The sequence below is a fragment of the Mytilus trossulus genome, chromosome 7 (genome assembly GCF_036588685.1).
Source record: "Mytilus trossulus isolate FHL-02 chromosome 7, PNRI_Mtr1.1.1.hap1, whole genome shotgun sequence".
Lineage (NCBI taxonomy): Eukaryota > Metazoa > Mollusca > Bivalvia > Mytilida > Mytilidae > Mytilus > Mytilus trossulus.
In genome coordinates, this window is record NC_086379.1 from 77989461 (window position 1) to 78013817 (window position 24357).

The window sequence follows — 24357 nt, forward strand, 5'->3', positions numbered from 1 at the left end:
GATTACCTTAGCCGTATTTGGCACTTTTTGGAATTTTGGATCCTCGATGCTCTTCAACTTTGTACTTGTTTGGCTTTATAAATATTTTGAAATGAGCGTCGCCGATGAGTCTTATGAAGACGATACGCGCGTCTGGCGTACTCAATTATAATCCTGGTACCTTTGATAACTATTGCAAGCCCAGGAACATATATTTGGAATGTGCCAATATACACATTTGATTCACATCAAAAGATTAGGAAGATCACAATAAATCTGAAGCAAGGTTTTAATTGATGATGAAACAGATGTCAAACGTTTGGAAACATATCCCGTTGAAAATTTGATGTACCCAGCATAATATCTTTGTTTGTCATGTCAGTTTAGTAATTAGGGTATCCAGTAGGATGAAGATCGATCTAATTTTTATGTTCTGTTGAAATACAAAAAAAGAACATTTACCAGACCTATATTTGTTTAGAATTTACTCTTAAGCAGATTTTGATTAATTTCCTCCTTCGTTGAAGTATATATAAAGGCACAAGAAGTATACCCGTATTCAAAAATCATAAATCTAATTAGGGAAAACGAATCTGGGTTACAAACTAAAACTGAGGGAAACACATTACCTATAAGAGGATTCCAAGTGAATTGTCAATACTGTATTTACTTAGTAGGCAGTTTATATAAGTAGTTTGCATACAATAAACATATAAAATTGAAAATGGAAATGGGGAATGTGTCAAAGAGACAACAACCCGACCAAATAAAAAACAACAGCAGAAGGTCACCAACAGGTCTTCAATGTAGCGAGAAATTCCCGCACCCGGAGGCGTCCTTCAGCTGGCCCCATAACAAATATATACTAGTCCAGTGATAATGAACGTATTGTTTTTGGATCTCCCTTCAGTTACAATATATGTGTCATGGTGTAAGTCAAGTGATTAGCAATACAAACGCCTTAAAGAGTCTTAATGGACCTATTTACCCTATTAATTTTGGTTTGTATCGACCTATCACAAGCTTAATACATACGGAAAGATAACAAAAGAGTAACAAATTGAACTCCAATGTGAAGTCCAAAAGGGGAAGTCTATAACAACTGACAGCATAAAATACTATCAACTAACATCGAGTGAAAAACAAAATAAAACACTATCAACCAACATCGAGTGAAAAACAAAATAAAACACTATCAACCAACATCGAGTGAAAAACAAAATAAAACACTATCAACCAACATCGAGTGAAAAACAAAATAAAACACTATCAACCAACAACGAGTGAAAAACAACCGGCATATTCCTGACATGCATTTTCTGAAGGATCCTTATTAATCTTTAATGTTTAAAGTTGGATAAAATAAAAAATTGAGAATGGAAATGGGGAATTTGTCAAAGAGACAACAGCCAAAATATGTTTTTTTACCAAAATATTTTTTTCTCACATTTTTACGTTAGAGGTGTGTTAATTGTTGAATAAGTACAACACCTTATACGGCTTGCAGTCTTAAGTCAGCACTGCTGTGATGACGTGAATTAACATCGGTTACTTGTTCAAAATAGTAATCTGCCTCAGGAGTTTTGGCAACACCGTTAAAAAATTTGGCTCATTATGCTCTTCAACGTCGTACTTTTTTAGCATTTCGGCTTTTTTCATTCGGGAGTCATTTATGGGTCTTTTGTGGGAAAACAAGCGTGTATGTCGTATCCTGGTACTCTTGATAACTATCGTACACAATTATCAGCTTTGTATTGTTGATGAGTTTTTTTTATTTATTTAATACGGTATAAATCAAATATCAATTTAATTAAAACAATCATGGGATACAAATGTCATACTGTTTGGGATACATATTCTACACTGTATATATGGCTTAACTACTTTAACTTTTAAATAATGGTTGTATTAATAATATACTTGTACTAATAAAACAAGAAAATCTATATGTGTAAAAACCAATCGATATTTCTTATGCTGGGTTACGACATATGAGCGTTTCGTCTACACAACAGTCATCAGTGTCGCTCGATTAAAAAAAGTTTGAAGGACAAATAAAAACATTATAGGAAGTTAAATTATTTAAAGCCTTATACAACTTAAACAATATCTGCGTGTGGGTACAAAAACTGAAACTTAACGATGATTCAAAATTAAAAGACAGAAAATTTACATAAATAAATCATCCATATAAAATGATATAACATGACAATACAAATAAACTCATCATAGATACCAGGACTTAATTGTGTATATACGCAAGTCGCGCGTTTCGACTACAAAAGACTCATCAGTGACGCTCGAATACAAAAATATTAGAAAAAGCCAAATAAAGTACGAAGTTGAAGAGCATTGAGGACCAAAATTCCTAAAAGTTTTGGCAAATCCAGCTAAGGTAATCTATGCCTGAGGTAGAAAAGCCTTAGTATTTCAAAAATTCTAAATTGTATAAACATCTAATTTATAAATATAACCATATCAATGACAATTCATGTCAGCACAAAAGTGCTGACTACTTGGCTGGTGATACCCTTGGGGAAATAGATCTCCACCAGCAGTGGCATCGACCCAGTGGTAGTAAATAAACTCGTCATAGATACCAGGACTAAATACTGATTTGATGACACGCTCGGGACGAAATGTCAATCAGCATGGGCATCAAATGGTCAAACTAGTGGTTGTAAAGATATAATGCTTGTAATGTTTTATGCAAGTCGCACGATTGGTCTATACAAATCTGAACAGTGTTCGTCAAATAATAAAATAAGGAAGGAAGTCAAAGCAAATAGGAAGTTGAAGGCCATTTTAAGCCAAAACTTATGATATTATGGCTATATCGGAGGACATTAAAACCTTATTGTTTCAAATATTTTACAGTTAAATAAACAAAAATATATTTCATGTCACGATAAATTGCTGACTACTAAGCTGGTGATACCCGAAGGGTGAATCAACAGTGACATCGACCCAGTGTTTTATGTGTTTATAATTTTTCATTCTGATCAAGACATTTTTATAATATAAGCATAATGAGACATGATACAACTATCCAACCGGAGACCAAAAAGTTTAATAACAAAAACACCGAAATCAAAAACTTCAAAATGGAGTCACTAATTTGATAATAAAATTAAAATTTCTAAAACATCAAACGAATGAATAACAATTGTCATATTCATGACGAGGTACAGACATTTTCTAATGTAGAAGAAAAAGAGGGGCGAAACTCGTGATTTAAAATAAACTGACAACGCCATGACTAAAACAGAAAAAAACAAACAAACAAACAATAGTACACAAAACACAACATAGAAAACTAAAGACTCAGCACCACGAACACCACCAAATACTGGGGGTGATATAAGGTGCTCCAGAAGGATAAGAAGATACCGCTTCACATGCGACATGCACCCGTCGTGTTGGCACCGAAAACGGTGGATTAAACATTATCTTAAAGGTAGCTGAACGACAATTGCATAAAATTTCATTATATAGACAACAATGTGTGAACAAAAACAGACAGACAAACTAAAAGAAAACAACTACAGGTCAGTTGTTCAAAAATTAGCCATACCAATATCGTATACTTAGCTATAATAAGGTCCTTGCATTTCTTTTGTCAGTAATCGGGAAATGACGGAGTATCAATATTCTCTTATTTTAAGTATAACATGTCGTTTTCTTGTTGTGTATTAAGCTTATTTTTAATCGCTTTAATTTAGGTTAACATCACAGCTTATCACAGGCTTAGATAACTTTAGCCGTATTTGACACAACTTTTTTTTAATTTTGGGTCATCAATGCTTTTCAACTTTGTACTTTTTGGCCTTTCTTTACTATTTTGATCTGGTCGTCACTGGTGAGTTTTATATAGACGAAACACACGTATAGTGTATTAAGTTATAAACTTGGTTCCTTTGATTACTATTAGCATGTCGAAATGTCTTATTGTAAAGTTCATTTGTGTATTTCTCTGTCCTGAATGATCTTGCCTTTATTTGTACTGTTAGTCCTGTCATGCAATGTTGTCATGTTAGTGTTATATTTAACATTGCTATAAACGTGAGTTTTGGCTAGCCGCTACACCAGATTCAACCCACATATTTTTCTTAAAATGTTGTGTACCAAGTCAGGAAAATGGCAGTTGTTATTTAATAGATCGTTTCTGTGTATGTTGCATTGTCGTTTATTTTTTATTTTTTTTTATTTTTTTTTTTCTCTTTCTCTCAATCGATGTATGCCATTCGAACAGCGGTATACTACTGTTGTTTTTATCTATAATGGCATCATTTAGATTATGTATATGCTTTCTATTTTTTTGTTAGTTTATTTCTAATGGTGTTTGTTCATTTTCAGGCAAATGTTCGACTTTTATGCCGAATTACGGTTTTGACGATTCAACATAAAAGTGTTTGCTTGCGAAGATTTGGTATTAATACAAATGAGACATTTTTTCATCAGAGACAAATGATGTAGAAGCTAGTTACTAAATGTCGCCGTACGTCCTTTATCCCTCTGGTATCTTTCGTCCCTCTTTTATCAATGAGCATAACCAATATCGTAATGCAAAGTTTGTTGGTTAAGATAGTTTACCATGAAGTTGTGTTCACATTAACTTGTAACGCATGTCCATTGTGATACAACTTTAACAAAACTATGTCAAATTATGATTTTGACCCCAATTTCAATGTTTACTTTTAACATGGACACGATTCTACCAGTATAGCACGGTCACATCTGGACATATATTCTTTTTTTTTTTTTTTTATCATTATACACTTTGTTGTTTCTGGTCTGTTATGAATCATTGCAAAAATAAGTTGAATGATTTTTCCAAAAAATGTAAATAACAAGAATGCTTAACTCCAAGGGATATTCAAATCAAACTTATTTTTAAATAAATGAATTACCCATAAAATCCTAATGGTATTGTGCGTTAAATTGAAAACCTGAATCGCTTAAATAAGCTCGTCATAGATACCAGGATTTAATTTTGTATTTACGCCTGCTGCGCGTTTCGTCTACAAAAAGACTCATCAGTGACGCTCGAATCCAAAATGGTTAAAAAGGTCGAATAAAGTGCGAAGTTGAAGAGCATTTAGGACCAAAATTCATAAAAGCTTTGCCAAATACAGCTTCTGTAATCTATCCCTGAGGAAGAATAGCCTTAGTATTTCGAAAATTCTAAATTTTGTAAACAAAAATATGGTCAGGCACAACAGACCACATCAACCACCAACACCAAATCCAGAAAAAAACCCCAGAGAGAATCAAAACGAACAACACTTAGAACAGGCCCAAAATGTTGTGGGCCGAACCAGTTTTTTGTGCGCACAAACCTCTGTCATTGCTTAAATTTCATGTCATTATAGGCATTAAAACACAAAATCAAAAAGCCGTCTTGATTTCTGTGCAACAAAGCATGACGTTTGTTCTATTTTGTGCAAAACATATTTGCGTTAGTGTACCATTTGACCTGTATCAATTTAGCTTCAATGCACGCTACATAAGCAATTAGCATTGTCCTACATCAACGTTTTTATGTACTAGTAACCCTTGTTGACAATTTAATAATAACCATAAAAAAATTCTAATGAAATGAAGGAACAGAGATGGACAAATATGATTTTTTTTCGATTTATTAGATAGTCATGCATCATTTTTGAAAAGAGATCTGAACACTTCATGTAACCTTCAAAAATGTATGGCGCATAGCACTGTTTAATTTTATATCTATAATACACTATACAGTACAAGTTTATTTAAACAAACAGTTTATGGTCATCCCTGAGAACTTTCGAACTACAGTGGTAACAAGACATTGATCGTTTCCTGCTGTTCTGCACTTCACGCGTAATAGCGTCACTCAGAACAATAGCTGGTCCAACTTTCATCCCCATGCCTCTGGTCATGTGGTCTGTGGACAAAAATTGAAGTGACATTCCGGTAACGTTGTGTTGTCTGAATTTCTAAAAGAAAAAAGTAATATAAAATGAAAATGATTATATTTAGGTAAAACTATTACGGAAATTAATTATTTTTCATATATAAAGTAAACCTGTTGTCGTTGTACATTTAATGTTTTAATTTGTGTTATTCTGCTTGATTTAATTCCGCGCAAGGTATTTTCAATATTGATATTTTTCATATTAAAGAGGGAAAACGTCGCATTTCCTTTCCATATTGCCTTTCTGTCGAGGATTTTAATGATCGTATTCTATTATGACAGACGATCGTAATCGTAGCATTTCGTCTATTTCCATCAGCCATGTTCTTGAATCTTCGCATCTCAAATGGAACATCAACTCTTCTTAAATTATAACAACTCGTTTTAACATGCATACTTCAATAGTTTATGAATCATTAGTAACATGTACCTAATATTTAGGTTTTGAATTGTTACGTGACTAGAAGAAAGTATTAAAAAAGCATTTGATTTTCTTAGCGTTAAATATCATTATCATCCGGAAATAGAATTAGACATGAACTGATTACTAGTGAAGCTAGTTCAAATATTGTTCATCACTGGTGAATTATGATCGATGATCCCAGAAACAAACAATACTTTTTATCCATAAATAAGTAATAAGTGATTCTACAGAATCGAATTCTGTCTAATACTGAGATGTACAATTCTCAAATGATAATCAATTTAAACTAAATGTGTTGTTAATAGACTCTGTGTTTCTCCATTCCTATAAAATTTGATATTAATGAGAGATGAGAATTAAATGAAAATAGATAACTAAACACATTACTTTCGAACAACGATTTCAGCTAAAAGTGAATGAAAGCTATCTACACTGTACTATATCGTTTAGATTAAATAGGAAGATGTTTACTCTACTTAGCAGAAGGGCAACGTAATCAATTACCAATAAAACAATTCCCATTTCCCAGTTGTAATCAATTAAAAAATAACCTTATTAACAGAAGAAAGTACGTGTATGAAAATACGCAATAGATATAAATACTTTCTGTTTTGATGCGATATTCTTATAACTGATGAGATGATTTAGCAAATATTCTTTATACGTGATGTCAGACATAGAATATAATGACTACTGAGATCTATAAATTCTAATGTGCGTCCAATTTACTCGTCAAACAGACGTCAGTCATTATATTTATCCTGTAGGCTTCTTTTACATACGACTTTTGTTTGGGTCATTTTTTCAATTGTCAAGTTTAATTCATCGACTCTGTAGTCCTGTAGTGGTAGCGCTTTCGTCGCGAGTTCGAGAGACCGTGGGTTAAATCCCCTGTCGGGCCAAAGAAAGACTTGAATAATGGTATTAGCTACTTATTCGCTAAGCACAAGGTGTTTAGAAAGAACAAAGACAAGGCTAGTTCGGAGTCAGAACAATGTGTCTGAGTCTTTTTGCTGACCGTTTTCTTATGAACTTAGGCGTTTACACTTCCGTCTCAGCGTGTCGGTTCATTTTCATATCACATAAACATGTTATCGTTCTGATATGGATGAAATATTTGCCACTTGATGTTAAATACCAATCTTTCATCACCAACTTTTTTTTCTCATTGCAATCTTCATTTAAGTTATACATACCTCGGAATATGGGCTGCATCCATCCAGGCGTTTAATGAAACTGTAGACTTGATCGACGCTCCAATGTTCTAAGTTATCTTTAAAGCAGGAGCAGTTTTCTGGAATACTTAGTTTTTGCTTCTCATTGTCTGTTTTATTAATCCATACATTTTTCAACTTTTTATGTTTAGAAACAGAATCTGGATTGTTTACCCGATCGTTTCTATTGTTTTTATAGTTTGTGATTTTATTTTTGTTAAGATCGGTAAAATTGGAATTTTTAAGATGATGATATTTTGTCTTTTTCATAGAGAGATCAAGTGGCGTATCCCATTCGTTAAAACTACGTTTCATGTTAGAACACAATGAGTCAGGCATAACTGAATGAGCTGGTTTTATGGTAAGACAAGACGATGTTGTATCTGTTGAAGACGATGATGTACATTTTGAATCGATTGATTTACCATGGAAATATTTTGAGTCGGGAAACGAGTCCTTTCCGTTCCACATGTTAGGCACAGTTGGTAACTTTGGAATATCAAAAGATGGCGGAGATGTGGCTAAATACGGCGACAACATCGGAGACGAGGTTGGAGTTATCAGACTTCGCGGATATGATTCATGGTCTGGGTTTCTTGCAGGTCCTAACAGTGGTGGATATGGTGACATGAAAGACGAAGTTGGTATACTCATTCCTTCCAGATGTCTCGGTAATTGAAAAAACGGGAAGTATGGATTCCTAAAATTATAAATACGGAACATAGTATGTCGTACAAAATCAATCGAGCTGACAAGAAGAGAATGGATATCTTAAAAATCATCAATGAAAATACTTTTATTCTACGCTATGAAAAGATAGAAATAAATGTTTGATCGAAATCCTACTCGTTATCATTATGCGTACCATATACAAGTTCACATGTTTGAAGAGAGAAATGATTGAATAAAAAGACACACCTGAGTTTTTAGGGTGAAATAAGGGTTTGATAAAGAAAAACGAAGATGACAAAACAAGTCTAAAATCGCTACAGAATAAACGACTGATTGAGCAATACGAGTTAAATAAAAAACGGTTTTTTTATGCATCAGAAAAGTAAGTATCTAGCTCAGCTAGTGACATGCGTCGTATTCTTCTGTTCAAATACGTACAAGAGAGGAACTGTAAAATGTTACTTTTTTAACCCAAGACATCGACAAATTCGTTACACAAAAAATATATCACATACAAAATGTTTTCGAATTGGTTCCAATCACCGCAAAGTGAAATAGATTTTTTAACATATAATTATTGCAATATATGCATTTTTCGAACACTGTAAAATTTACATTTATACATACCACGACGTAGAAGAGTGTGACGCCTCGAGTCTTCGCATATAATCGTCATAGCTATTTTGAAGTGGTGATCTCGTTCTGAGATCGCCGTTCATTCGAGGAACGGTAGCTGACAAGTTTATCAGTGATTTTTTGTCATCTTTTGTAGAAATCTTAAACTTTAAATTAGGATCTTTGTTGATTTGGTTCATATCTTTAGATAAATAGGGATCTTTGTTGATTTGGTTCATATCTTTAGATAAATAGGGATCTTTGTTGATCTGGTTTATATCTTTAGATAAATAGGGATCTTTGTTGATCTGGTTTATATCTTTAGATGGATTCGATCTGTTGTCCATGTTTGCAATTGGTGTCTTCATCGACGATTCTTCTTTGATACTTGTTGGTTCTTTTTTGTTTAATAAATTAGATTTAATTTTCTGATGGACAGTATCATCTTGTTGACAGAAGACATTTCTATCTTTTGTCTTTCTGTCGCATTCTTTTGACGTTATGTCGAACTCTTTTGAAATTTCCTTACTTAATATTTTGTCTGTTTTCCTTTTTTTCGGTTGACAAAAGTTATTGTCTGTATCATTTTGAGAGTCGGTTTTTGGTCCTGTTACTGTTGGAATGTTGTTTAATATTGTGTCAACTTTTTTCACATGTTTTGATGAGCGTTTTCGCTTTCGTTTGTTCGGTACTTTGGTAGAAGAGGAATTCATCACATCTCTAATATCTTTGTTGTCGGTGCTTACACTTACAACGGAATCAATAGTTTTTGAAGAATTATCAGAGATCAGTTCAGGGTCCGTTGCATTTACGACGTCATCTTTGTGTTCATGTTCATGATCGATGCACTGGTTTGATTCATTATGAGAATCTTTTGAAAAGTTAGTTTGTTGCTTTGGTTCTTGGTGGTTGTCATCTGTAAAGCTGGTGTGTTGTTTTGGTTCTTGCAATGTAATCTTGATGTCTGAATCCTGTCTGGACATTTGGCAAACACTCTTCAAAGGTAATGACAAAACAATTTTCTTGGATTGTGGGACTACTGTACCGTCGACAGTGCTGTCAGAGCATATTTCATCGTAACAGGGAGTCAGTGATTGAGATGGCGCAGCTGGAATGATCGTCTGTTCAGCTTGAAACCCAATGATTTGTGGTTCTAGTGTTGGTGGCTCTTCGTCATCTGAAATGAAGTGAATATTATAAAAAATACAGTTATTGAAACTGAGCGCGGAAGTCTCAAAATTGTCATGTGTTCGTTTATTATTAATTTTAATGTTATATCTTTGTCAGATTTTGTTTGTATTTAATTTCACGAACAACTATACGTTTATATTACAGAAAAAAAAATATTATTCCGACTAAGTGTAGCAGGGTCAGCAGTTAAGAGGAGAGGCGAAATATACCAAAGGTATATTCATTTGTTGAAGAAAAAAATGAAAATAACAAAGCATAACACGTAAAACGATCAAAAGACAATAAAACAACATTATATACAAAACATAGAAATCCAAAGACCAAACAACACGAACCCTTAAAAACATGGAGATCTCATGAGCTAGTAGCAGAAAGGTAAAGGTTAACATCCAATGAACGCAAGTTAGCTAAGAACTCTCACTAGCCTTTCTTAGCAAGCACAGCTTAAAAAAGTTTTCGATTTATTTTTCATATCTTTAGAATAACATTCGAAGGCTTTAAACAGCGCGATATACATAATCTTTTAGATTTACAACGATGTATTTGCTGTGCAGCAGGGCAGAAGCGCATCGTTTTCTACTTATGTTGATATGTATGTGTGTAACATATAATATAAAATATTATCAAATTGCTTTCACTCATTGATTTCTCAGAAGTACCGTGGAAATAAGAAAGCGTTTTAACATCTGTTTTTTTCTACTAACTTTGATTATAAAGACAATAATGTTTACTTTGTACTTAATCTATACACCAATAGATCTATAAACGGTAATGGTGAAACCTCTTGATGAGTATTGATCTCTTCACGACAGTAACGTGCAATATTCGATACTTTGTTATTTATGGTCGATTTATACATTTAACCCTGTTCTTTATGATTAAATACTATCAAAGTGCAATTTTGTTAAATGGTTTAAACCCTGTAGCAACTTGTACCTTTGGATTATATAATGATATATATGTAGGCCTTTTGTGTTTATGTGTGTTTGCTTTTGCTCGTGACGAATATTCGAATTAATTCAAAGCCCATTTAGAAAAATTGTTGAACTGCATGCAGAAATATACTTTTACTGCAAAACTCCAGAATACAAAGTTAACTGATATGTAAGAAATATCTAGTAGAATTTACTATAGGTATAAAAGAGACGGAAGTTACTATAAAAATAGTCATTCATATGTCGAAAACGAACTGATAATTCTATGGCGAAAACTAATAGACGAGTGACAACAGACTAAATAAAAGAAGAATCTGTCTCATGTTACGAATGCCCCCGTTCAAGCTTACTTATAATGTGTGAAAATACTTCTTAAACGGACGGATGGACGGACGGACAGACGCAAAAACAAAAGACGAAACGAAAGAAAAGGGACGGTGGGGACATTACAAGCAACAAAGAAAACTATGAATTGAGCAACATGCACGAACCTCATCAAAAATCGGACGTGCGCTATAAGGATAGGCTAACTTACTGTCTATGGAATAAATAGACATTTCAGTATTTCTAACTGAGTAGAAATAAAACGTACTATAGAAGGACTAGTAAACAAACTAAAGAACAAACCAGTAATTTTAACTTGAAAGTCATTTTAACTTGAATGACTATTCATTTTATTCAGGAAGACTAATCATTTTAACCAGAAAGATTTGTAAATTAAGAAGTGTCCTAGCTAGCATTTCTTTTTTACTAGATACGCTAGTACACCTATATTTCCTTCAGTGTACTGAAAAACTACAGAATACACACGTTTTTAACTACAGTCAAACTTAAATACCTGAACTGTATATATCCTGGTCGATAGGCCTTGGACCTGTCATATTTTCTGGCTGTTGACATACAACGTCCGGCATAGCATCGCTGTCACCATGATCACAATCCATTCTTTGTTGGGGACTGCCAACTCCGTCTTTGCAATGAGAAAACTCCTCGGTTTTATACATTTCTACTTTTTGACCTGTAACATGGCTGTCGTCGTGACTAGATTCCATAAGTGTTTTCGATATGCTATTAAAATGAAGTAAAATATCATGAGTTTTTAACAATAGTGTATTATAATTTGTTAGTATTGAAGTTTTTTAAATGTCGCATTCTATAAAGACTTTAATATGAGATAACAGTAGAGATAAAAACGATATATTTATCAGGTTTCACACCGTGTAAACTAAACGCATCAATACAGATAAATTATACAATACAATAAAAATAAATGCAAATAAGGTCAATTGTTATACATCGTTGTTTGTTGTTAGTGCCCTCAAGATTTGCAAATATTCAAACTTTTCAAGCAAAATTATCATGCGGAAAATAAAATTTCTTCCGTAATGAACATAAATTTAGACCAAAGGAAATATTTACGGAAAATGGAGGTTAAACATGTTGTACTTTCATATATTAGATCATTTTTATCATTTCAATGAACAACGTAGATTATTCATTTGTTTTTTCAGGGCAACAAAAATATGTATTTCCTTCCGTATATTTTAAATTTGATAAATGACGACAAATTCGTCATTCGTTGATACTTTACAATTTAATAAAACGATTGGTACGTTGGAAGTGCCTGCGTTCAAATGAATATTATGTAAGTCGAGTGTGAGATCGTGCTCCGTCAATTAACATTCTTTTTCATTTACGTATCTGCATCAACACATAAACGACAGAAACAAATTAAATGGCTTGCGTTTTTATCAAGCTGTCTTGGGAAGTGCAAATAATTGCATGACAAATCTTTCCGCTAAATCAAGCAGGTATTTTTTTTCATTTTGTATTTCATCATGCAGTGCACAGCATATTATACAACATAATTAATTGCATCAATAAGTATTTAACCATACCTCCGAGCGCCTTCACAAAGGACGAATTGTTCTGGTACTTCTCCTTTTTCTTTTTCAGACAAACCATTGTGGTGGCTAATATCAGAAATATCAGCATCAACATTTGATTCACACATTTCGCTTGTATTATCTTTTCCCGCGTTTTCTGTCGTTTGGAATTCGGATTCTGTTTGATCGCTGTAACCACTATCTCTATATCGTTTGTTTATTTTGCCAGAAGATTTTTCACTGTTGTCACAGTCTTTATCTACGGATTCCTTATTTTGATTAAATTCAGTTCCAATATTGTCATCCTGTTCGTTTTCTGTGAATTTATTAATACTTTTTTCGCTGCATGAATCTTTCGCTTTCGTTGCACTCGCATTTTCTTTTTGAAACTCGTTTTCTGAGTAATAATTTTCTATCGTTTCGTCAGTTTCGTTACCGTCGTGGCTCTCGTCAGTATAGTCTGGACTGACCTTAGATTCCACATCTTTCTCCAGATCACTTTTATTATCTTTGTCATTTTCGCTGATATGTATTCCATTCAGATGACCAGGAATGTCAACAAGCACTGGTTGGTTGACCACCGATTTTGCCTTTCGTCGTCTCCCCTTTCCTCGTCGTTTCGTTTTGACCTCCTTGCACTGCACGGTCTTTGATTCATTGTTCTGAAAGCAAGACATATACATTGATATATGCGATGAACGAATGAAAACATTTACTATATACAGAATACATTGTGTTTATTTATTTCTCAATTTGATACTCTTGCTCGATACTTAAATAAACTGAAAACAAAGGTTTCTGCATATCTACGGACAACACAGTATATGTACATAATAACGACTGAGTTTGAGCTGAGAATGGACCGTTCGTGTTCGTTTATAATACTTTTGCAGTAATAAAGAGAATAGTGGAATCAACTTGAGTAATGAGTGTTATTTCACAGAAGTGCAGAAACTCGATGAATAACCTTGATTATATACATGATATACCGATAATTTAATTATAATTGTGGTGTTACATTCACTGAAAACAACTTCAAAATAAAAAAAAATGTCAACCAGGAATGTATTCGCCTATTCAAGGTTCATACTCGTGGTATCATGAAACTTGTTAACATGACGCTAACAACGGAATAAAATAATATACAACGGTTTTAATTGATGAAAGATAATTAAAGATTGATATGTCTAGAATTATTGAAACAAAAAACTTAGTCTATAGTTTGGTCCAAAGTTAAATCACAAGTATTTCACATTTCTGTATAATCATTTTGCACTATAAAGGCAATTCTTACTTATGTAAGGCAAACACAAACCAACCAAGACTTTTTGTATTTTACGGGAATCACCAATGATTTGGGTATAGCTTATTTATTTGCAAACTTTTGATATATGACTGGAATCAACACAAGTTTGTTGCTTATGTTTCTACTGTTGAAACAGCACCTGTTTTGTATGATATCTCTTTATTGGCATGCTGTTATTACGACTTGATAGCATAACGATATCATCATGATCATGATCATACCACCAGAAAACCATAATTATTCTTATGTTTCATGACTCTCAAACATCTTTTGAAGGTTTAAGACTTAAGGTTCAGGTAGCAATCATTTAGCTTCATTTAGGGGGTAAAGGGGGGGGGGGGGGGGTATGTTTTTATTTCTGAGTCGGACAGTTTTTATGCAAAGCGCGAACATTTTTATTTAGTTTTTTTCAACGCTATCAATCATTAGTTTTTTCTTCAAAATTTAACACTGTAAAGAATTTGGGAATCTCGATTCAGAATATATATTTTTGTCATCTGCTTGACTAGATTTTTATTTAAAAAAAGATAAGAATTTTTTTTGGGAAAAAAACATAACCTACCCTTGTAGTTAAATGGTCGTTCCCTTGACGAAGTGATATTATTACAAAGCAATAAATGCAAGAAATAAAGTATCATTGACCTCAAACATCTATTGACCTTAAAATGAAGTATCAATGACCACTAGCCGAAGATAAAATAACAAGTCACTAAATTCACAAATCAATTCAATGTAGGATGCTACAAAATATCGTTCCTTTCCGACATAATAAGAAATAAGTATACCTGACTTCATGTGATAAAGTATCGATAACCTCAAACAGGGGATGAAGTTAAGTACCCCTGTCGACCATAAAGTATAGCTGACCGCAACGTAAAATGAAATAAGTATATCGTATGTATTTCCAAATATGAAGACTATAAAGAAATAAAGTATCGCGGACCTCAAACAGGGGACGGAACTAAATATTCTTGTCGACAAACAGGGGATAATATAAAGTATCGCGGACCTCAAACATATTCTTGTCGACAAACAGAGGATAATATAAAGTATTGCGGACCTCAAACAAATTCTTGTCGACGAACAGAGGATAATATAAAGTATCGCGGACCTCAAACATATTCTTGTCAACAAACAGAGGATAATATAAAGTATCGCGGACCTCAAACATATTCTTGTCAACAAACAGAGGATAATATAAAGTATCGCGGACCTCAAACATATTCTTGTGGACAAACAGAGGATAATATAAAGTATCGCGGACCTCAAACATATTCTTGTCGACAAACAAGAGGATAATATAAAGTATCGCGGACCTCAAACATATTCTTGTTGACAAACAGAGGACCATATAAAGTATCGCGGAACTCAAACAGGAGTGAAATTAATAGACAACATAAGCTAAATAATTTATCGCTGAGGATGAAATTAAGTATCATTACCGACAAACAGAGGACATAAAGTACCACACCTCACAATTAGGAATAAATAAGTACCCCTGATTACACATACAGGACAGAATAAATCATCGTTGAAACCAAGACATGAGATGAACTAAAGTATCCCCGTAAACAGTTGATTTGATACTATAAATTACTGCATATCGAAAACAATTATTGTTAGTATTGCAGACTTATTGGAAGTTCGTGACTGTTTTACATTAATTTCGTCATGATTGTGGCGATGGAAAAACAGTGTGTTATGCAAATATAACGCCGGCTGTTTTAACTCTGAAAAAAAATAATATGTGACGCTGCATCTTACAACATACAAAATTAAGAACACCCGAAAAATTCAGAACTTTTTTAAACGAGTATTAATTTTCTTCAATACTATTTGATCTACAGCATCATGCAGAGTTTTTTAATAATAACATTAATTATTGGACTGTTTTATGCATCATGGGATAGCGTGACTTTCATATCGTACAAGGAATTTTCTCTTTATAAAGCGCTTTAACCCTATTAAAAGGCAAATTGAAGAATAAAGCCACGGCTCTGTTTGAGCGGTGTTAATAACCGTATAACCTTAAAATGACTATTATCGATTTATCATTGATAGCTGCGACTGTAGTAAATGGGAAAATTTCTATAATTACAGTTTCGTGGATAAACTAAACAAAGACAGAATGGTTTACTCTCGTAACTGTGTATGACGATATGAATTGTTACGGCCCATGTATTAGAATAAGCACGTACACCAGATAGATTTAATAAATGATAAGGACGTTGGATTAAAGTAATTGCAAGCAGATAACCGGAACTTGATACAGATACAACAGTACTGACTACGATTATTCGAGAAACTTAATAATAAAAACGTGCCAACTATAAAAACAGAAAAAATAAACATCTTCAGCCTACGCCACTTAAATATACAGAGTACTCAAAATGTAAGAATTTTGTTACATCGAAAGAAAATAAAGCTACTGACAAACAATTCATAAATTAAAAGCTAAACAAAAAGAGTCAATTTTCCGTCATTGAAATAAAAAACAAAATCTTCAAATAATTAATGCACTGAAGAATTCAGTTAAATAACGTTTGCAAAACTGAGAAGATATTTAGTAGCGTGTAACTGTTTGATGAAAAGAAGGAGGATTTCCTGCGGATTTAGACAGAAACGGATGTCCCATAATGAAAAATCTTTACACGTACATGTATTCCTAAGTAACCGACTTCCTTAAGCGTCGTTTACTTTTATATCATTGAACGTGAGGGACTGATAACCAACTTTATAAAGCGTCACGATAACATTAATTAACTTTACCATTAATATAAATTAATCGTAAATTAGTTTCGAACGAGTTCGATCAATAAACCGAGATATTCGTGACGCTAATACAATAGAATGTATGAAAAATGCTGCGGCGATGCACGTCATCTATTAACTGTCCGTACTTGAGAAAAAAAGAATATAACACCGATAATATCTGCTTCTACTGATCATCAAGACTACAGCTGTTGTATTGAATTAATGTACGATATTGCAAATCCTTCTGGTAATAAATGTGGCGAAAAGACGAAGAACCGTTTGAGCACGTTTCTCTGACAAAAATAAACATTTAACACGTAAAGAGTTTTGATTATTTCTAAAGAGAAACCTTAGTTTTATAGTTAAATCACTGATTTACCATGACTTGAAATGTGTGAATGACGCAAAATGAGCAATTATTTACGATTCTGTTTCTGCCGTGAACGTTATTCTAGTATGTTTTCTGTCTGGTAAAATAAATATAAATTGCAAATATGTAGCAATAAAAATCATTAATCTTTGTATTGATGGAATGAATATTCATTTTTGTCTAAACGATGATCGAATATGTATTGGTTTCATGTTTTCACAGACAAACGCTTTTTATAAAACTTTAGTTAAATTTTCAGCTGTTCAGTTGTCACGTGTCAACTAATGTTTGAGTCTGCACACAGACATGCGCGTTCACGCATACAATTGACACGAGCAGTAGAGATTTTAGTGATGTTGATTAGAACAATTATTTCATTATATACAGCTTAGCATTGATCGCTTAAACATCATTTTAACGATTTTATACGATGTCATGATACGTGAGAATATAGTCTTTTGTTCTGTCTTGGGGGTTCCGCTCGTACCTAGTCGTCAGTTAACCAATGATTTGTCTTATGTTCTGTCTTGGGGGTTCCGCTCGTACCAAGTTGTCAGTTAACCAATGATTTGTCGATAGTTTATCAATAATCATTACGACAACTGTACACCTAGACACGCAAAACTCAAGTTTATACCTATTTAAGTAATATGAGAATAAATATTATTTGGAAGTTATTCATGGACTCGAGATATCTATTGATTATTACACTATAAACTAATATGCACGATTAAATAATTATGGTTTATTCGTTGTATCAAAAACAACTCCAAAGCATTGGTAAATGATATTTTTATTAACTTGCCTTTTTTTTTGTTCACGATGTATATACGTGTGTATAGTTGATAATGAAGTGTTGGGTACATACCAACTCAGTTGCATTTCGCTTCCGTAAGTTGACAGACGATTATACAGTTTTGCGACAAATAATAGAAATCGTGTTTTCATTATCCTAGGAATTTTTGATTGATTGTTGGTTGCTTAACGTCCAGTGGCAAATATTTCATGCATATTCAGTACGAGAACAAGTTCACAATATATACAATAGGTAGGTTGATACAAAAGAGGCCATCTGAGATAATGGTCAAGGAAATTTGGACTGCCACTAGAAAATGAGGGTATGTGGATAGGGACAGAAATTTTGCCTTGCAACAGGCCACCTACGGACCCCTCAAGAGAGTTGTTGCAAGGGTTCTTAGCGTGCAAAGAGCGTGGCACTCTCTTTTCACGAGGCATCGGATTTAACGTCCCCCTTCTGACCGGACTTGACTGCGAACTTGATACATCCCGCACAGCCAAACGGACGCCCCACTTCGGCAAGCGTTGTACTGCCGGTCGGGGGAAGACCAAGTGACCATATTTCTATACCCCAGTCACCCTTAGGGGTCCTAAGGAAAAAAATGATTTAAAGTATTGAATGCTTCTTTTGACAATTATATATTGAGGGGGATAAGACCGTTATCTGGACTGCGGGATCGGATGTTTTTAAGCTCGGGATTTTAGGGTTGACCCTTTTGGGATCCGGGAATTCTTTAACCGAATTTTGGGATATCGGAATTGAAATTTATTTAAATTCGGGACCTCGGTATTTCGTGTTTTTAAGGCCGACATTTCGGGATTAGAACCCCTCCTAATCCCCCTCTCTGTATGGTTGAGAAGGGTTGACCGTGCCGCATGCATTTTAAGAATAAAGCACGGAATTATTCCGCTCTTCATACAAAATGTAATTCGGTCAACGCTTTTACACATCATTAAATTTACAAATAGGAGCATTCAATTCTTAAATGAATGAAAGTCATTGCAAGTTGTTGTGATACTGAATCCAAAGGATTGTTTTGACTTTTGAAGTAGGTAATGTCATTCTCGTGGCGATACTTCTAGTTGTGGAACTTTTGTCATGTGGCTTCAATCAACCGGAAGAAATGTTTCAACAATTTTATATTTTGAATTGCCGGAGATGTTTTTTTTTTATTACAAATGTCGTTTAATAATTGTTTTGAACTTGAACCAGAAATTGGATGTTTTATCACCAGGAAATGTCAACAATTCATTTCTATTGGTTTAGTTATAGCATTATACTTTCGAATGAATAGGCGTTTCCTTTTTTCCTAGAAACCATTCAATTTACTACACATTTAGTGCCATGATAAATGTATACGCGTTTACGGAAAAACGTTAGATGATGTACGCAACGTATTGAAATCGTATTATGATATACTTTAGATAAATAATTTTGACAAGGCACGAATTGATATACTACAATTTTGTTTCTAGGTAACCAAAATAAAATGTCCGTATAATCTATATTACATTCAGATAATATGGTCGTGAGGAATTAAAAGTCTACTCATATGTTTTCCGCAACATTTGCACAGAAAATCGTAAAGAGAAGCGTTTATCGACTTGCCCGTAATTATGTCTGCTGAAACAATTCTAATACAGCGTACATTGTATAATGACTTCAATCTGTTTACGAAGATCGCATTTCATTTACGTTGCCGACAAGAGCAGCGACCCTTTGCAAACTTCTTTTAATTTCAAATTCTTTCCGTATGCAGAATTTGCTTAAGAAATGGTTGGATGAATGCCAGTGAAATCGTGATAAATTAATCAATATATACTTTCCTAAACTCAATAAGTTTTATTGCTATCGTCTTTCGTCTATTTTATTTATTTTAAATAACAATGCCGCCACATCTTTTCGTGCTTAATCTATTTCCGACTTTGAAATAAAGGTCTCATTTATGTATTTAATTATTTATGTAACGCCCATCGGTTACGGAGAAGCACACAAAAGCCATAAACTGTATTTTACGATAACGCTTTGTTATCGCATGCACAGCTAATCAACCTTAGCCAGGAAATATCGCGTGCAACAGCAAGGCGTCTTATACAAGAAAATATACTAAAAAAATTCTCCCATGAAAAATTATTAATGTGGTGTTATGAATACGACGTATCAAATCTGGTAATGCGATTATAAATAAATTTTACATTTTTCTCTTGAAAAGCGGATATCCTGACGCAAATGGTTTAAAACATGTACAATCGTAAATTTTAAATGACTTTTAAAATGTGACCATTTTTACTACGCACGTAGATCAAATGATAACATTTCATACATGGAATATATAATACATAGAAATGTGAGAAGTCTGCATGCTAAGCGAAAGGGAGTTATATCATTGTTTAATTATCGCCTTGTTTTCTAAACACTACGAACATTAAAACAGAAATAACAAAAAAAATAATTTATTGAATAAACGTGACAAAATTCATCCTGTTTAGAAAACATAATCTATATTTTTAGTGCAAGATGTCGGCCTTTAACACGCATATTACATATGCTTCAAATAGGGATCAATAATGACGGATGACGGACGTACGTTAATAAATGATTCGAAAGATAAAACTTTTGTCGACATGAAACAAAACCCTACTTTTAATCTTCTTTCCCGTTCGTGACAAGCATTTTCGATTACAAAATTAGGATTAATCTTATACATACTCGCTATCTCGTCGATAACAAAAATATGTTCTCGGTTCAATATCGTAATCCCACACAAAGAAAATAAAGGATAAATATTTAGTCGATATAAGATAAAAGTATTTACAATTGTCTAAACTTTTCTTTGTTTACTTTTCCTGACAATAAACACGTACACACACTTATTATCGCCTTCACCTATACCAATATTGTATTCATTTCCGTACTGACGGAAAATTATATTAAGTGTGTAGACAGATGTCATTTCTTTTTTGATAAATACAACAATCTATAATGTTTATTAGTTTATACTTACACCGCTATCTGTTGTAACTTTCATATAACCCTTTGAAAGAAGTAATTTAATGCTTTTCCCTTGGTGTCGGATTGAACGTTTCCAGTCTTTTGCCGTTTCCCTCCCGCTGACATATTGAAACTCATTCGGTGTCAACCATGAACCCTGAAAATGTATACATGGTCCTTTACTTCCTTGCCACAATTTATCAAGTGTTAATGTAGCCGTATTTGTTCCACACTGTACATCTAAAACTGTCTCTCCATCTTCAATACAAGTAACAATAAAATCTTCAGCATCTGAAACATTCACTTCTTCATTAATAGAATATTTTCCCGCCCTGTGCTTTCGTCTTCTCTTCATTGTTAAATCACTTTTCAATTCAATGTTCTCTGTACCTTCAGTTTTCTTTTTTCTCTTTTCCGTAAATGACTTCGCCTTCATAATATTTACATTGAAGTAGATTCCGTAGACAAATTGTAATCTGATCCTTCAATGATCTTGCGTAAAATATAGCATAATCTCTAATTACTTTATTTTACGCAAATGTTCAACACACGCAAATCATGAATCTGTTACTTTACTGAGATGGCCTCTTTGACATTTACATGTGTTGTATATATATATTTTCGTAGCGTCTCTTTTCCTCGTGTCTCCCAGTGCTGTTTAAATACGAACTCACTCCGCCTGTATATACAACAAAAGTGGCTTAGAAAGATTAAAATTGGGTCGTCATAAACCGCCAGTTAATGATATGCGATGATTAAACAAGGAACAAAACTCTAAATTGAGATGATATATACAAGCACAAACATCCTGCAGGCTTTTAATCGTCGTCAACGCATTGATTATCAATAAAAATAATTCACACTAACGCTAGCTTATCGCTCATGTCCAGAAAACTTTGAATAATGCACGCACCAGTACAGAATACATTTATATCCTGTACAAACAAAGCGACATGTACACGTGTAACATATTAAAAAGTTGGAAAAAATCTATGAAATCTAAAACCAATCGTGTGATTGTTTAGGCAGAAAACCGTATCCGTTCTGCGTGAGTTACGGAAAAAATCTCTTATAAGTAATATGAAATAGTTCGTGTTAAGTTTTATCATCAATTGCCTATGTAATGTACAATGTTCAACAAACAGTCATAAAACGAAAGTATTTAAAATCGTATTGCTATTTGAAAACGTTTTGCGGATATTATCTGTATGTATAATTCGTGGTTCAGTCGGCTTTGTAATCTCCTACTGATTATTTAAGTAGACAATATCGCTTTCTTTCGTGTCGATTCTTTTGTTGTTAGAACCGTTTTTCTGATTATTTCTAAATCAATAAAAACTCACAATTCTAGCTCCATGTCGCGCCGGTATTTGTTATTGAATCCTCTGACGGAAAAACATTCACTTAAAATTTATATCGGTTACAAAAAGTACGGATGATTAAAAACCCTTTACACGTCTCCGTTATATCTAAATGTAAAAAGTTTTTAAGTCCATCTCTCATGATGTTTTAAATCGCTCTTTATTCATAGTTTGACAACACACTTAGTTATGCGTGCTACGGAAATATTTTTCCGTGTTAATCTTGAATCAATCTTGTATTACGATACTACTTTAAATTAATACAATAAAAAGTCTATATGTCTAGATGAAAATACACACCCTATAAAGATTTAACGCAAATGTTGTTGTTTTTTTGCTTAGAAAATGTATAATGTTCATATGAAGGCAGCCTAGCATGAATCAATATACGTGATCGAACACCGGTAATATAACGTTAAAATTCCGTAAATGTACAAAGTTGATGTAATATAGAAATCTTTTATTAAACTATTTTGTCCTTGTTACGGAAAATCGTGTAAGGTATAATTTTACACGCCGTTTAAACGTAAACAAAACTACATTGTGTGATATAGCAAAAAGTTTCAATAGAATTTAATCAGTCAATTTGATACAAAAATAACAACGACAGAAAACGATCTCCTAATACAGAGATCAATACTGTGGACTAAAATATCCCACTTCTAGATGTATAATTTACAATAAAAACGATAAAATGACAACTAACGTGAAATTACCAAATACGAATACATTGCATACAATTGATTAATAGCTACATACTATTTTACTTATATTATCACATGGATTGAATACCAGCTTGTATAATTAATAAATACAGAAACTTCAATTGTAACGTAATATAATTCACTCAATTATCTTTAATTGGTTTTGTTTTTGAAAAGAGCTCTTACAATTATCAATAACTAGATTATTTATGAAGTCAAGCCGAAATTTCGTAAAGAAGAACAGAGAAGATCGTTTCTCTTTCTATCGGAGCAATAACGAGAGAGAAAGAGAGTTCCTTTTGACCTAGTTTTATAGATTGAACAAATAAGGCATAAACGTTAAAGATATGTCAAAAATAATTATTGTCATATTCCAATAACACATTTAAAAGATCTATACAGCCTTATACATCAATATTATATCAATATAATTACAGTACGAGTAGTTGTACTTTATTTTGATCAGACACCATGTGTCTATTTACGATATTTTAACTACGTTACATTTTAACGCTTCATTATATGTCGGATCCCGCTTTTTGGGTGACATAAAGGGTACATTTGATCGCCAAAAAAAATCCATTGTTTTAGGATATTATATATATTTTTCTAGTAAACAATTGTTAATTATTTTTTTAATAAAAAGCTCTTTATCTTCAATTGTCCGGAGGTTATCCCATTTCAAAAATCCTGTATCGATCCCTGTGCTTCGTATGGTTTGTTTTTTTCATTTTCATTATTTATTGAAAAGCGATATGTTTATTTTATTAATCTACATTGTTTGTAGAAGGTCACATTTGTCTTGTCAATTTGTAATCCTTTTCCGTGATCCGTTTATTAACATTTCCCGCTATTATTATTCGCCATAATTGACGTAATATTACAAGTATTACTATCTGTCTCGAATGTTGTATACTTTTATTATCTATTTTAGTTGAATTTCACGCATATCTTAGTTTGTTTGACAAAGTACTTAAACATTTTAAATTAACGTTCATAAATCTATGTGTTCTATATGTTTTTAAAATTTACAGTATTTAAATAAAACTTTTACGTCAATCGTCCGTTGAATATAAAAGCCTTTCACCCTTAACGACTTTACGAAAGACGAAATGACACGAAAGTATGTTTTCTGTAATGTAATATTTTATTGTACGTGAATAATATTTGTAAATGAATAACTTAAAGACGAAAACGTAGAAAAAACTA

At 33.0% G+C, this 24357-nt stretch overlaps 1 protein-coding gene across 1 annotated transcript; it reads right to left on the minus strand.

Moving 5' to 3' along the window:
• Positions 1 to 5667: 5667 nt before the first annotated feature.
• LOC134725891 (uncharacterized) lies at positions 5668 to 22647 on the minus strand. Its single transcript, XM_063590158.1, has 7 exons — positions 22427 to 22647; positions 21097 to 21762; positions 12876 to 13525; positions 11816 to 12045; positions 8864 to 10028; positions 7547 to 8264; positions 5668 to 5948 (listed from the first exon to the last, which is right to left on the minus strand). The coding sequence occupies exons 2-7, from the start codon at positions 21517 to 21519 to the stop codon at positions 5742 to 5744; spliced, it is 3393 nt and encodes a 1130-aa protein (XP_063446228.1). The 5' UTR covers positions 21520 to 21762; positions 22427 to 22647; the 3' UTR covers positions 5668 to 5741.
• Positions 22648 to 24357: the final 1710 nt, after the last annotated feature.